This window comes from Dromiciops gliroides, chromosome 3 (assembly GCF_019393635.1).
Source record: "Dromiciops gliroides isolate mDroGli1 chromosome 3, mDroGli1.pri, whole genome shotgun sequence".
Taxonomy (NCBI): Eukaryota; Metazoa; Chordata; class Mammalia; order Microbiotheria; family Microbiotheriidae; genus Dromiciops; species Dromiciops gliroides.
The window spans coordinates 593,469,232-593,485,995 of record NC_057863.1 but is presented as its reverse complement, the minus strand read 5'-3'; the positions used below and the strand labels follow the sequence as shown (position 1 = coordinate 593,485,995).

Sequence of the window (16,764 nt, the reverse complement as noted above, 5' to 3'; positions counted from 1 at the left end):
GCTAGATCTTGCTTTATACTTATTGGAGCTCCACAGTATTTTAATTCCTTTTTTCTAGCTACAGCAGCCCTTTTTGTGATGGCAAAGAAACAGAAACTGAGGGGATGCCCATCAATTGTGGAATAGCTCAGCAAGTTGTAGAATATGATTGTGACAGAATACCATTGTGCTATAAGAAATGACAAGCAGGATGCTTTCAGAACAACTTGGGAAGACCAAAAGGTCTGAAAAATTCTTAGAGAATGACTCAAAGATGCTTGAATATTTTAAGATACTGTGCACCCAATGACCAGCCAAGGTTCCAGGATCAATAATGAAGCATACTAGTCATCTCCTGACAAGGCTTGGGGTACAGAATGAAATATATTTAGATAAATCTGGTGCAGGAATTTGTTTTACTTGATTGTTTCTGTTACCAGAGTTTTGTTTTTCTTTTTTGCAATGGAGGGTTGGAAGAGGGAAGATGGAAGAGAAAATAGATTTTTGCTAAATGGAAAAAAATTTTAAAAACTACCCCAATAATAAAGCTGCCTGGGTAATTTGCATTGACTTGTCACTGAATTCAACTTGAAAACAATGATAATTACTCAGAATCCTCTGATCAAGACTCTTAAAACTCAAGTATTGCTTGACTATTTTTGGTTCTGGGCTTTGCTAACCAAGCTAACTCTGCTTACATATGAAAAGGTAATAGAACAGCCAAGGTCTCTGCTGATTTTGAAGATTCCCAAGCACCAAACTACTCCCTTAGTGCTTTTGTAAAAATAAAAGGGTATGAACCCATCCTACAGAAGCACAGTCATCACAGTTTGGAGGTGTTTAAAGACAATGAGCATGCGCAGGCCACTTTTTGGTCCTGATAGGCAGTATAGCCTTTCGGGTTTTTTTGTTTTGTTTTTTGTGTGTGAGGCAATTGGGGTTAAGTGACTTGCCCAGGGTCACACAGCTAGTAATTGTTAAGTGTCTGAGGCCGGATTTGAACTTGAATCCTCCTGAATCCAGGGCCGGTGCTCTTTCCACTGCACCACCTAGGGGCTCCAGTATAGCCTTTCAACATGTTCTGGTGGTGGGCCATTTGTGGGCTGCTGAACAGGGAACTGAGTCCTCAGAATTCCTGTGAGAGCGTGCACACGGTACTGTGGAGAGGTCCGAGATCTGAACGTTACTGCCCATTCTGCCTCTACTTGGCTATGACTATGTGGGCCTCTCTGTACCTATGTTCCTCTTCTACGAAATGAGGGACTTGGCCTAACGTGACATAAGACCTCTTCCAACTTCAAAACGTTTTTGCTAGTGGATATAATCACTCAGGACCCACTAAGTCATAATGTAAATTCTTTAGTGTCAGGTTCAGGAAAATGAATCGATGTTGACATATGATGACCACACATAGGTCTCACCTAGAGTTCCTTCCCTGGAGCCATACCCAGCACTTTCCCTCCCATGGAATTCAATACAGAGTCTTCACATAGGGTCAAGATGATATTTCAGTCCTGAGGAAGAATGTCCTGCTCTGATAAACTTCAATGAGTATTTATTACCAATCCATGGCATGAATGGCCCTGTAAATGAATGACCTCCACTAGGGTCTAAGGGAAGACAGTGGTCACAGTGGTGGCAGTGAGCAGCATGGCCTACCTGCTGGGCACATGCTAGCTCCTGCCTCTTCCTCAGGATGTCCTGCTGCCTCAGCAAGGCTGGCTTGTTGGCCCTAATGGTGGCAGATGGTCAGGCTGTACTAGATACTACAGGAATCACTAAAGAAGACCCAGTAGCTGCCCCTGAGGTAACTGTCCTAACAAGTCCAGGAAAGTTGCAATCATTAATACAATAGACCTTAATAACCAAGTAAAACCAGTCTTGGTATACTTAGTCTTATATGAAAGTTCCTTGAGGACTGGGACTATGCTATAGCTCATTTTGTATATGCTTTGTGACCTAGCTGCGGCTTGCAGACAGTAACGTTGCTCCTTGCTGCTGCTGCTGAATATCACAAGTGAAATTTTCTTTACTCCCGAGTCAATTTCCTGACCTGTCAGAGAGACTGGAGTAGATAATTTCTAATAAATCTTCTAGCTCCAACAGTCTGTATATTCTATGCCCATTCAAGAAAGAAGAGGGAATAAATATTCCTCACTGAAAATCAGGTAAGTGAATTTTGTTTAAGTACCTGGGCATAACAGGTAAAGGAACTTGGCAGAGAGAAGTCACCCAGATATAATTACTCTGACTTCAGGCCAACCTATTAAAAACACCAATATTCTGTACTTTCTTATGATTGAATGGAAAGAATATATTCAGGGTTAAGCAGAATGCAGCACCCCTAATGTTCCAGGCCCAAATTACTGGGGTGCAGCAGAGGGCAGAAGGATCAGAGCCACAGGAAGCTTGCACACACAGTACCATTTTCTTTATGGGAACAAAATTGACTTGCCTTTTAACATAAGGTTGAATCATTAAGTTGAAAGGATCTCTCTGCTGTCTCTGCCCCCTCCAATTCTATTTTGCATCAGCTTTGGAGACCAAAAAGCACAAACAGTCCTAGCAGAACATTATTCGTGTTCAGACTTCTTAAAATACAGTGTGCTAACAAGCTCCTGGAGCCAGGATCAAGTTGGTCTAATTTATTTTGAATTTCTATTGGGCTCCAAAATGCTGCTATCCCACCCTTCCCAAGTAGATAGAAGATTGAGAAAAAGCAAAAAGATGGCCAATTGTGAAAGCCAAAGAGTTAACTAATACTTGTTCTTGAATTGGTTGTGAGTGCTTGGTGGAAAGAATGCATCTTATTCTCCAATGGGTGCCAGTTCTTTCCAGTGTTGAAGAACAGAAAGCATTAATAAAAGGTCTCTTTTCTTTTCTACAATTACTTAAGGACTGATGGGTTGGGATCTAAGGTTTCCTTTGATGCTAAAATTCAGAGCAAAGCAAATAAAGTAGACACAAGGAAATCAGTCACCAAGAGTGGAAGGAACTTTAGTGATTTTCAAGTCTCTCCAGGGATCAGCAAACTATAGCCACTGGTGGGCTGTCTTTTCCTGTACAGGCCAATGAACTAAGAATGCTTTTTACATTTAACATTTTTGTTGCATTTAAAAATATAAAAAAATCCTTAGCTTGCAGCCTTACAAGACAGGCAGTCAGCCCAATTTGGCCCTTAACAGTAGTTTGCAGACCTCAACCTCTGGTCCTTATCCTCATTTGAAGCAGCAAAGAGAGGCCCAGAGATGGGAATTTGCCCAAGGTAGCACAGCTAACAAACTGAAAGAGCCCCTATTAGAAACCAGATCTCTCAATTCCCTGGTTAAAACTCCCCCATACCAGGGGCAGTTAGGTAGCGCAGTGGATAGAGTACCAGCCCTGGAGTCAGGAGTACTTGAGTTCAAATTTGGCCTCAGACATTTGACACTAGCTGTGTGACCCTGGGCAAGTCACTTAACCGCCCATTGCCCCACAAAAAAACAAAAACAAAAACTCCCCCATACCCAATACTTTTGGTTCTAGATGACTTTAAATTAATGGTCACATGTCTACTTCTGTTCTAGGCCATGAAACTTGGTTTCTGCTGACAGGCAGTGTGGTTAAGAGTACTAAACTTAGGGGGCAGCTAGGTGGCGCAGTGGATAGAGCACTGGCTCTGGAGTCAGGAGGACCTGAGTTCAAAGCCAGCCTCAGACACATAACACTTACTAGCTGTGTGACCTTGGGCAAGTCACTTAACCCCAATTGCCTCACCAAAAAAAAAAAAAAAAAGAGTACTAAACTTAGTAAGTCAAAAGATGTAAATTTATAAGTTGGATCTGACACATACTTATGTGACTCTGGACAAATCATCTAACCTTTCTGAGCCAATTTCCTATAATCTTAGGATAATGATGCCTGCACTACCTACTTCAGTGTTGTAAGTGTGGTGACTTAAGACCAGGGCTTCAATCATATAATAAATATTAAGAGATATCATGACACCGTACTAGTCTGAAGTCCTTGGTCTTGCTTGAATCAAGGACCTAATCAGTCTTCCTTAAACAGAAGACTCAATTCTAGGGAGGAATTTTGATTCCCTGAAACTAAGAGACTTAGTTATGTCTATGGTGAAAAAAGTAGTAAGTGTGAAAATGTCTTTCAAATTCAATTGGGACAGACTAAAAGGGGATTAAAGAGGGAGTGACTGGTTTCAGAATATCTTCTTCGGGGGCAACTAGGTGGCAGAGTGGATAAAGCACCAGACCTGGATTCAGGAGGATCTGAGTTCAAATCTGGCCTCAGACACTTGACACTTACTAGTTTTGTGACCCTGGGCAAGTCACTTAAACCCCACTGCCCCGCAAATCTTCAAGGATACCCTAGAATTAACATTAGGCAAGCATTGATCATAAGTGGAAATTGCTTGAGAGAGAATGCCAATTAGCAGCCTATTTGGATTGCTGTCCAGTTCTTCCACATAAGAAAGCACTTTGCAAGCTTTAAATAGCTAATAGTCAAGGGACTTATTTTTGTTACTATTAACTTTCTGGGATAAGCTTCCTTACACTTCAAACTTTCAAAATTCATGGGTGAAATGGGCCACAGAGCATATAGCTCCCCCTGAACATTTAACAAAGTTTCTGTAACATTTTAAGTTTTGCAAATCACTTTCTATGTATTTTCTCATTTCATCTTCACAACCCAGGGAGGCACGATTTCTATTTCCATTTTACAGATGAGGAAACTGGGGCTCAGAGGTTAAGGGATTTGCACAGCGTCACATGGCTCAAAAGTGTCTAAACTCATGTTCCTGATACCAAGTCCAGTGATCGATGCACAACTGAGAACCTTTGAGAAACTTAGAGGGCAGGCAGCAAGTAGAAGCAGCTAACTTTGGGATGCATCTCAGGCACTTTCTGGAAGGGCTCCAGCTTGATTTTCCAGCTTGATGGATGAGAGATGTGCCATGAGTAAATGTCGTTTGGCCACAAAATGAGGATGCAAGGACTCAGACCTGAATGCTGAATTCCAATTCTTTTAATAAGACAATGAAGAAGCATCAAGAACCATATTATTATTCTAGCCTCAAAATGGATATTTGGATGACTTAAAATAATGCTTTAGTACCTTATATTCTTTCATTCTACATACACATTTTTTTTATTTTTATAACCCCCCACCCCCTTTCTACATCTAGAACATTTTTTTTCTTCAACCCTATTTTTCTAATTTGGAGTTAGAACTGAAGGGACCTTAAAGATGGCACAGTCCAACTCTTTCATTTTACTGATGAGGAAAACGAGGCTCAGTGAAATGACACAAGTAGTAAGGGGCAGGACTGGGATGTGTAATCCAGTCCTCTGCCTCTGAATGTAAAACGCTACCACGCTGCCTCCTACTTGTTTAGAAAAGCAGATTAAAACTTGGCGACCATGCCCTCTTCCAATATATTAACCTGGTATTCACCCACCTTGCAGTCTGCAGGTCAAAACACACATACACACTCACAATCTCACACACATGTACACATGTGTACACCAATCCTACCCTGCCATTTAAGAAAAATAAACCAGAATGGAAGAAGAGAACAAATACACTGGTACATGTTTACTTTCCAAAATGCTTATTTTCAGATACAGGCAGAATCACAAATCATATATTCAAGGGTGAACCACTGCCACCAACTTGCCTGGTGTGGTTGTCTTAATGGCAAAGGACAGAGAGAACCGGGGACAGGGGAAAGCAGGATGGCTTCATGCTCTGATTTGTAACCTTTGGAAGGAGGCATCTGTTTTAAGAAATCGGCCTTTCCCATGGACAACAGGGTATACTTTCATCCCATCATAAAGAGTGACACCACTCAATGTCACCACTGGCTGGTCAAGGCCCCGACTCTTCCTTGCCCGAGTGGTGAGGTGGGGGAGTATACTTCCCTTCCTTCATTAGCTTCTCCTTCTGCTTCATGATCATTCCCATGCGTTCTATCTGCCAATGGAAAAATAAACAGCCATTGAAAAAAACATTTAGAAAGGTATAATCATGCAGTTTACAAATAAACACCATTCTATGGACAATCTATATCCTATATTATAGACTTTATGTTTGACAGTGATACTATTGATGATTTCTCTTCTGGTGTGACTGCACTTTAAGTAACCAACACATATCTTATAACATAGGGTATCCTCAAAGTCTTAATTAGTTTAAAGCTACTAAAGCTTTAAACTGCATTTTTACTGCAGATTACATTCTCCACACTAGAGAGTTGATTTTTGCTTAGTGACTGTCACCACTGAGAGCCTAATATGAGGCTAAGAAAGAGGCAGCTTTTCAAGTTGACCCCTGAAACTCTTGCTACTTTCTGGCTGACCACGACAATGCCACACAGATTAGGGTTACAGAAACAATTGTAAACCTGGCCTACATCTTATGACATACAGTTGAATACAATTCAAGCATTAATCATGTGCAAGGTCTTATGGCAGAGTGGCCAAGGGAGGGACCGAGGGTCAGCAGTGCCAAATGCTGATGCACCATCTTTAGATGGTAATTTTCTAGCTATTAAAGTAGCAGAATGCTACATTTTCTACAAGGGGCAAAAAAGAAAAACTGATTATGGCCTCTTTAGCTATTTCAGGAAGATTATCTAAGAAGCTGGGCTACAGAAGACGACTTTGGTCTAGGTTCCAGGTTATCTCTCTATTAAACTCTTCTTCTGATACCTAACCCTGGCATGGAAGTAACTCCAGATACCTGAAGGCTCTGCCAATAAAGCAGCACACTCTGGTATAGCCTAACCAACTTGGGCCTGGTGAGCAACTCTGTTTGTTGCCCCAGGACCCCCAGAACTAGGTTCAAAGAGGCTCCTGGCTAGGCAAGCTACAGACAATTCTTTAATATTCTTGATTATGTCACAGAGGTTGGTGAGCTGCCTTTTCAGCATCTCCCTCTTCATGTGTTCTCCACAGAACACTTCATAAAAGCCCCAGCAATCTTTTTTTTTTTAAGTGAGGCAGTTGGGATTAAGTGACTTGCCCAGGGTCACACAGCTAGTAAGTGTCAAGTGTCTGAGGCCGGATTTGAACTCAGGTCCTCCTGACTCCAGGGCCAGTGCTCTATCCACAGTGCCACCTAGCTGCCCCTAGCCCCAGCAATCTTAATGCCACCTTGGGCAAGGCCTAGGTGCACTGGGTGACTAGCATCTCCTGATACAAGGCTATTTTAGTATTGGCCACTTTGTCTATTTAGTGAGTGGCTAGAAGAGGAATCAAAGATGGGCAGGAGCTTGAGTTAGGTTTGAATTTAGGAAGATTTCTAGTTCTGGTTCTGCCAATAACTCACTCATAACACAGGGCACTTCTCTTCCCGCAACCCTAGGCCTCAGTGGCTTTATTTGTATAATGAGAGGGCAGGATTAATTTCCAAGGTTTCTTTCCATCTCTAGCATTATGATTAAAAATTTTTAAACGCATTGATGTTTTTAAAAAATCACTTGTCTCTCCCCAATGACATACACTCTCCCTCCTTGCACCTCTACCACCTCTCCAAATAAAAGTTATTTAAGCCAAACAAATTGATGCTTTGTTCATGTCTGACTACAGAGACCTCACTTTGCCCTATGTTTCACCCTCTCTTTCTGACAAAGGCAGAAAGTGTGCTTCACTCTAAGGCCCAAGATACTGACTGCACCCATCAGCATTTGGAAGTCTTTTAATATCATTTTCCTTTGGGTGACCGTGGTCATCATGTGAATTGTTCTCCTTACTTCACTCTGTATCAGTTTGTAGGAGTCTAACTTCTCAGGCTGCTTACTGACTCTGTTACTCCAGTCTTTTAAAAAGGTGATTTTTTTTTAAAGAGCCAAGATCTTAGTATGATCAATAAACGATTCAGTACAACAAGAAGAATGTGAGAGTAAGACTTATTTTGTCCTAAGTAAAAGGTAGAAATGGATCCCTTCGACACAAACTGCACATCTCTGTTCTAAATAAAACTATACATCTGAGACTCCCCATGTCCCCTCCCTGCCTAACACCAAGAATGAAAGGTCTCCAAATGAGGAAAGCTTTATTTTCTTGTCTACTACAACCTTTGGTGAAAAGAAACCACTTGCAGCAACCATCAAAACTATTTGGTATTGGCTAAGAAATAGAGAGGGGGAACAGTGGAATAGGTTAGGCACACAAAACACAGCAGTAAATGAATATAGCAATCTCCTGTTTGATAAACCCAAAGACTCTAGCCTCCAGGATAACAACTCGCTATCTGAGGGAACAGCTAAGTGGCATAGTGGATAAAGTACCAGCCCTGGATTCAGGAGGACCTGAGCTCAAAACTGGCCTCAGACACTTGTTACTAGCTAGCTGTGTGACCTTGGGCAAGTCACTTAACCCTCATGGGGCGAGGGGGGCGGGAAGGGAAGAATCACTATCTGGTTTTGTTTGTTTGTTTGTTTGGAGAGGCAATTGGGGTTAAGTGACTTGCCCAGGGTCACACAGCTAGTAAATGTCAAGTGTCTAAGGCTGCACTTGAACTCAGGTCCTCCTGACTCCAAGGGTCGGTACTCTATCCACTGCACCACCTAGCTGCTCCAAGACTATGTTGTTGTTTTTGGAGAGGGTGTTGTTTTTGTTCTTTTGTGAGGCAATTGGGGTTAAGTGACTTGCCCAGGGTCACAAAACTAGTTCGTATCAAGTGTCTGAGTCTGGATTTGAACTCAGGTCCTCCTTAATCCAGGGCCAGTGCTCTATCCACTGCACCACCTAGCTGCCCCCAAGAATCACCATCTGACAAAAACTGCTGGGAAAATTGGAAACCAGTACAGCAGAAACTAGGCATAGACCAACATCTTACACCATACACCAAAGTAAAATCAAAATGAATACATGATCTAGACATCAAGGGTGATACCATAAGCAAATTAGAAAAGGAAGGAATAGTTTACTTGTCAGATCTATGGAGAGGGGAAGAATTTATGACCAAAGATGAGATAGAAAACATTATGAAATGCAAAATGGGTCATTTTGACTACATTAAATTAAAAAGTTTTTGCACAAATAAAACCAAGGCAAATAAAATTAGAAGCAAAGCAGAAAGCTGGGAAACAATTTTTACCACCAGTGTTTCTGATAAAGGCCTCATATCTTAAATATATAGAGAACTGAATCAAATATTTAAGAATACAAGTCATTCCCCAATTGAGAAACGGTTCAAGAATATGAACAGGCAGTTTTCAGATGAAGAAATGAAAGCTATCTACAGTCATATGAAAAAAATGTTCTCAATCACTATTAATTAGAGAAATGCAAATTAAAACTACTCTGAGGTACCACCTCACATCTATCCAATTGGCTAATATGACAAAAAAGGGAAAATGATATATGTTGGAGACGTGGGAAAATTGGAACACTAATGTACTGTTGGTGGAGCTGTGAACTGATCCAACCATTTTGGAGAGTAATTTGGAACCATGCCCAAGAGGCATATACTAATACATATACTTTGACACAGCAATACCACTAATAGGTCTATATCCCAAAGAAATCATAAAAAACAAAAAAGGACCCATATGTACAAAAATATTTATAACTGCTCTTTTTGAGGTGGCAAAGAATTGGAAATCGAGGGGATGCCTGTCAATTAGGGAATAGCTAAACAAGGTGTGGTATATGAATGTAATGGAATATTATTGTGTTGTAAGAAATGATAAGCAGATGGATTTCAGAAAAACCTGGACTTACATGAATTGATGCTAACTGAAATGAGCAGAACCAAGAGAACATTGTACACAGTATCAATGATATTGTGTGATGATCAACTGTGACAGATTTAACTCTTCTCAGCAGTTCAATGAATGATCCAAGACATGCCAAAAGATACATGATGGAAAATGCTCTCCACATTCAGAAAAAGAACCATGGAGTCTGAACATAGATTGATGCATACTATTTTCACCTTTGTTGTTGCTTTTTTTGTCATTGTTGATTCTTTCTTGCAGTTTTTTCCCTTTGTTCTGATTCTTCTCTTACAACATGACTAATGTAGAAATATGTTTGACATGATTGTAATGTATAACCTATATCAGATTGCTTGCTGGCTTCAGGAGGGGGAAGGGGAGAATGGGAAAAAATTTGGAATTAAAAAAATATCTTTACATGTAATTGGAAAATTTTTAGAAAATAAAATAAATTTTTAAAAAGAAAGAAAAGAAACCATTTGCCTGTCCCATAGGATCAACAGATGGTGTTGATGTCTCCTTTTTAACTTTATCAAGTATGCATAAAGTCTCAAAGGGGGATCCTTGGGATACCTTTTTCTTATTTTATCAGCCTCCCTTCCCTTGTCAGGCTAAACCAAATATAATACTACCGATCCTTTAGGGTATGAACTAATCCAGGATTGTTTGTTGTTGTTTTTTAAACAATGGGATAGAGTATGATTTACAATAGGTACTCTTTTTTTTTTCCTTGAGGGGCAATGAGGGTTAAGTGACTTGCCCAGGGTCATACAGCTAGTAAGTGGATTTGAATTCAGGTCCTCCTGAATCCAGGGCCAGTGCTTTATCAACTGTGCCACCTAGCTGCCCCCTATACGTACTCTTCTGCACCAAGGTTCACAGACCTGGAATATTTCTGATGATTATGAAGGGCAGCCTCTGGGACCAACAGTGATTTTCCTGCTGTAACCTAACCAGGCATGTGTGAATATGTGCACCCACCCAGACAAACAGAGAAATACTTAACTCTATGATTCTAATGCTTCTAAAGAGCTGGGAAGTTTAAGGGGCAGGAATATATTTACAGAAAGGAGGGTGGATACTTCTACAAACTCTTTAGGAGTGCACGTCAAACCAGAGTCAGCCCTCTAGTTGGGAGTTCCTCTACTCTGAGACAGGAATGGGTCTCAGCAGTATGAAGAGCTCCTACCTACTTCGCATCGATTATTAAATTCAATTCAAAATATCTATCAACCTATCAAAATATTTATCAAAGGACAACGAAGATCCAGAATTACTAGAAGAGCTTGTTACTATTGTTGCACATGACCAAAGGATAGGAAACTTTCTTTCATGTGACTTTAAATTACTGGAATAACAAGAAAAAAGTCACTACTATGCCAATAAAGTATGCGTTAACAATTATCTCACCTAGATGAAGAAGCAGTGGATACCAACACTACACTCTTGCTATTATCTTATATGACACAGTTACCTGCCTTTTAGAAGGTTATTATAGTAATCTTACTAACCTAAGCAAAATAAACCAATTTTCTATTGAATTCAGCACTGGAATGAAGAGAATTATTTTGCTGTCATTCAGTCTTTTTTTAAACTCCTGTCCAACTCTTTGTGAGCCTATTTGAGGTTTTCTTGACAAAGACACTGGAGTGGCTGCCATTTCATTGTACAGCTCATTTTAGAGATGAGGAAACTGAGGCCAACAAGGTTAAATGACTTGCCCAGAGTAACAACTAGTAAGTGGCTAAGGCCAGATTTGAACTCAGGAAGATGAGTCTTCTTGACTCTAGGCCCACTGCTCTATCCACTGTACCACCTAGCTGCGCCCGCCACCTCCCCCACCACTATAGAACAGTCTAATGTGTTTTTTTTGTTTTTGTAGGGCAATGAAGGTTAAGTGACTTGTCCAAGGTCACACAGCTTATAAGTGTCAAATGTCTGAGGCTGGATTTAAACTCAGGTCCTTCTGAATCCAGGGCTGGTGCTTTATCCACTGTGCCACCTAGCTGCTCCCCTAATGTTTTTTTTCCATGTACAACAAGCTGACTACTGGACACAAATGGACATAAACTGAGCCATTTCCCAAAGAACAATTAACCACTTCCAACACTGTTCTGCATTCTCACCGTTTTCCGCCTATGCAAACATTCAATGAAATCTTCATATTCCAATTTGCATTCTTTCTTGGCTCGGGTCATACCAATTCCATGGGCACACTCGATGAATTCCTTCTCAAAAGCATGGCATCGGGCTGGCATTTTGTAAGGTTGTTCACTACTCATAATTGTCATCCATTTGTCAACATTGATGCCCAGCCGGCTTTGAATATCGAAGAATGGCATGGCTGCAATAAAAGTTAACAGGAGAAACAATATTAAACCACAAAACCCAGTCAAATAATAAACTCTTTAGAAAATATGCTAATCAACTATGACAGATAGCCTTTGAAGACAGAGATTTACTACTCTCAACTAAATTTCAAGGTTAAAATCCTACTCCTGATTCAAGCCCAAACTCAAGTCTATTTCTTCCATGAAATCTTCTCTGCTCCTTCAATGGAAACTAATTTCTTCCTCAAAATTCTTATGGCCCTTTGTATGTACCTTCCTTTTGAATTTACTAATCTGCATTAGTTACTTGTGTTGTTTGTGTTCCCCTGACTCTGCATAAACTTCTTTCTCTCCTCTCAATCTTATTAATTTTTTTCTAGTTGTATGTTTTTTATAAGATTTTGAGTTCCAAATTTTTCTCCCTCCCTCCCACCCCAAGACAGAAAGCAAGCTTATACAGATTATATATCTACAATCAGAGTAAACATATTTCTGCATTAGTCATGCTGTGAAAGAAGAATCTGCATAAATTTCTTTTTTTGTTGTTGTTGAGGCAATTGGGGTTAATTGACTTGCCCAGGGTCACACAGCTAATAAGTGTCAAGTGTCTGAGGCCAGATTTGAACTCAGGTCCTCCTGAATCCAGGACCGGTGCTTTATCCACTGCACCACCTAGCTGCCCCTGCATAAACTTCTTGATGGCAAATATCATGCCCTTATCTTTGTATCTCACCCAATACCTGGCATAGTCTCATCTGTACATAATAGGTGCTAAGTTTTTGTGGAATTTAAAATTCAAAACTTGCTCACAAACATAAGAACCAAATAAGAGAGAACATATTTCATCAGAAAAGTATTATGCTAGATAAGTGATTTTTTTCAGAGAAAAATATAAAAATAACATCTTTCTACTGGCTTTACAAATTGTTTTCCATAAATAAAAGCCTCCTACTAGAAAAACAGGAAAGGAAAGAGTGTTGGATTTTAAGGAGAAAGTCAGGGCCTACCCCTAACACCTAGTAGGCAAGTGAGGGTAAGTCACATACTTTACTTCTCTCCTCTGACACATAGTAGGCATGTGACTGGGTAAGTCTATTAATCTCTCTAAATCTTACTTTCTTCATCTCTAAAATGGTAAGCACCCACTTCACAGGGCTGCTGTGAAGATCAAACGAGATAACATAAGGAAAGCATTTTGTAAACCTTCAAGTACTAGATAAATGTTAGCAATTATTAGAATCTGCTGTGCAGTCAATTTGAAGCACTTACTCAATTCATAATTACTAGAGTACTTACTGCATGCAGAAAGCATGCACATTTGAACTCAGGAAGAAGAGTCTTCTTGACTCAAAAGACAGTTGAGTATGGTCTACTGCACCATGGCTTTGTTGCAATATCAAAGTGTTAGGTGGTCAAAGGGAAAAGGTGTACTGGTCCCGGGGAAAAGGATAGAATGGTGATCAACGAAGGGGGGAGGGGGGGCGGCCAATCTGTCTATCATATCTGTCTGCATGTCCTTGGTGGACATCAGATGAAATGGCCTCCTGGATAAATTGTTCAAATGATTTCTCTTACTTAGGGAGCAAGGCAGGTTTACAACACATATGTTAAGCTGAGTATACTTAATGTTTCCTGTGAAACAAGAAATTGGGTAATTACTTCAAAATGTATACAATAAAAGACAATTAAATGTTTTTTGTGCTTCTGGGAAAAAAAAAGAAGGATAAACCCCAAATTAGAATCAGAGCAAATGGATCCAAAGCCCACTCTGCTAACTTGACCTCAGACAAGGCATTTCCCATCTGAACCTCAGTTTCTTCATTATGATAGATTGCATGGATACAGCTTTTAAGGTTTGCAAAAATGCTTTACACACATTAGCTCCTCTAATGCTCTAGACCCCTCCCTACCCCAGGTGAGAGGCAAATTTACAGAGGGGGTAAACAGCCTCAGAGAGGTTAGGTGACTTGCCCAGTCATTCACATAGCTTCTAAGAGTCTGTGGTAGGATCCAAACTCAGGCTTCCCTGACTCCAAGACCAAAGAGTGTGTGTGAGTGAGTGAGTGTGTGTGTGTGTGTTCGTGCATATGCATAAGAATACACACACACACAGAGCTCTACTATATCTGCTGCCTCTCAACAAAATGATATCCAAGATCCTTTCCACCTTTATAGTCATGATCCTAAATATTAAGGCTGTTTTTGTCTTCCTTTGTATCCCTGGAATTTAGAAAATGCCTGGCACACAGTAAGGGCTAAATAAATGCTTGCTGATTGGTCGACTAATCTCATTGGACTTTCAGTGTAGAAATGTGGTTTTGAATTGTGTTTCAGCAAGATTCCTGTGGTATTCAGAGGAAAAGTGAGAATATACAGTTTAGGAAAAGCAAGGTCCTTGTCCTTGTGGACCTGATAGCCTAGTAGAGACAAAGAACTATTGATGATGAGTGGGTAACATTTCTATGATAATTTGTGCTTTCCACACAACAATGCTGGGAGGTAAATACAGATATTACTATCCCCATTTTACAGATGAGTCATTTGAGGTTCATGATCACAAGTTAGCTATCTTCATTCATTCAATAAATTTACATTTAATACCCATGTGAAAGACACTGCTTAGCACAAAGAAAACAAAAATAAAAAGTTATACACTCCCTACTCCAAATTAGCTTACAGTCTAAAAGGAGTGGGCACTGGGGGATAAAATGTGGACCCAAATGAATAGTATAAGTTAGAATGTGTCAGCAGCAAAGGGAGATCCTGTCAAACTGGCCTAGATCATTTTCAGCTGAGGGAATCAGGAAAGGTTTGGTGGAAGAGGTAGCTGGGCCTTGTAGGAAAGAGAATTTCAACAAGCAGATACTAGAGAGTGTTTTCAGGAGCAGCTAGGTAGTACAATGGAGTGGTTGGAGTACCAGGCCTGGAGTTAGGAGGACCTGAGCTCACATGTGGCCTCAGACCCTTACTAGCTGTGTGACCCTGGACAAAGTCACTTACCCCTGTTTGCCTCAGTTTTCTCATCTATAAAATGAGCTGGAGAGGGAAATGACAAGCTAGTCTAGCATCTCTGCCAAGAAAACAAAATAGTGTTTTCTGGTGCATTCTAGGCAATAGGGATGGACTGCACAAATGCATGGAGGAGGGGCAGCTAGGTGGTAGTGGATAAAGCACTGGCCCTGGATTCAGAAGGACCTGAGTTCAAATCCAGTCTCAGACACTTGACACTTAACTAGCTGTGTGACCCTGGGCAAGTCACTTAACCCTCATTGCCCCGCCAAACAAAACAAAAAACCAACCAAACAAAAAAAACCAAATGCATGGAAGATAATGAAGAATTTGTTGAAATATACGGAAATCTGAGTGAACATGGCAAAAGTAAACAGAACCAAGAAAATACATGACCACAGCGATGTAAATGAAGAGATCAATAAAAATCCTGTCTCAAACACTTAGTAACGGTACAAGTTACTTAACCTCAGTTTCCTCATCTGTAAAATAAACGAGATTGGGTGATAATCTCTAATGCCCCTTTCGGCTCTAAAGATCCAGAAATTATCCAAGGTCACAAGAGGTCAGAAGCAGGGCGGGGTCTATAACCCAGGTCTGCCCCTTATCAGCAAAGTAAAAATAAATTGCTGGGGAGTGCAGTAGGTAGATCGCAGGGCCTGGATTTTAAATCCAGCTTCTGAGTGACCCTGCTCAAGTCATGTAGCAGCTGTCAGCCTCAGTTTCCCCTCTGTACAGTGGGAATAACGACAGCCTCCCTGCTCCGGGTGTTTGGGAGGGTCGGACAAGATAACAATTGTTAAGTTAAGCTTATTAGCTCTAAAGCAGGGGGTGGAAAGGCTGGGAAGAAGGAAGGCTTCCCGAGGGCGCCGTCCGTCGTTCAGGAGTCCCAAGAAGGGGCCTCAGAGGTCGCTCCGCCTAAACCCCCGGAACAAAGGTCACGTCAGTGAACGTAAGGGTCGCGAAGGATTTGGCGACAGTAAAGGGTTACATATAACCTATTTTATATACCTATATACCCGGAGTCACATAAAAAGTTCTCGGGAGAAAAGGAGTCACGAGTATTGGTTTAAGAAGCCCTGCCCTAGAACAAACGGAGGATCTGAGGGGTTGGGTGACCGGCCCCGGGGTCACCCCGAAGGTGCAGATCCCACCCCCTCCCGTCAGGTAGGCCCTAGGCCCAGCAAGAAGGGACCCCTGATAAAGGCGTGCGGAAGAGTGGTCTGCTGACCGGCCCGCCTTCCCACCCTCCCGCCACCCCGGGCGGACACCCGCGGGTCACCTGCGGCCTAGTCCAAACACCTCGTCCCCTTCCTTCATAAACCTCTGTCGTCCGACAGCTTCTTCGCGGCCCCGCTGGCCGTAAAGCGTCGTCGCAGCTGCACGACACCTAGAAACCCCGCCTCTCTGAGCAGGTTCGGCTGAAGGGGGGAGGGGGGGGGCGCGAAAGAGCAATCTTTGTATTGCGCATGCGTTCATAAAGATGGCCGCCGTGCAGGGAGGGGATGAGATTGGGGGAGAACCGGCCGGGCTTGGACGAAACCATATGGACCAGTCCACGGGGGAAAGAGGGTGGAGGGGAGGATCGGCGGGCACCATCTTCTAGCCAGGTAGGGGTGGGATCAGATATCTATCTGTTCATAGGATTTACATCTTTTTAAATGTTGTCCAGACCTCTCATTATAGAGATAAGAAAACGGGCTCCGTGTGGGGAACGGATTGGGC

General features: G+C 41.5%; 1 protein-coding gene across 1 annotated transcript; it reads right to left on the bottom strand.

Moving 5' to 3' along the window:
- Positions 1-5,556: 5,556 nt before the first annotated feature.
- Positions 5,557-16,453, bottom strand: NDUFS5 (NADH:ubiquinone oxidoreductase subunit S5). Its single transcript, XM_043999143.1, has 3 exons — positions 16,322-16,453; positions 11,827-12,044; positions 5,557-5,949 (listed from the first exon to the last, which is right to left on the bottom strand). Exons 2-3 carry the CDS (start codon positions 12,040-12,042, stop codon positions 5,845-5,847), a joined length of 321 nt encoding a protein of 106 aa, XP_043855078.1. The 5' UTR covers positions 12,043-12,044; positions 16,322-16,453; the 3' UTR covers positions 5,557-5,844.
- Between the last annotated feature and the right edge of the window lie 311 nt (positions 16,454-16,764).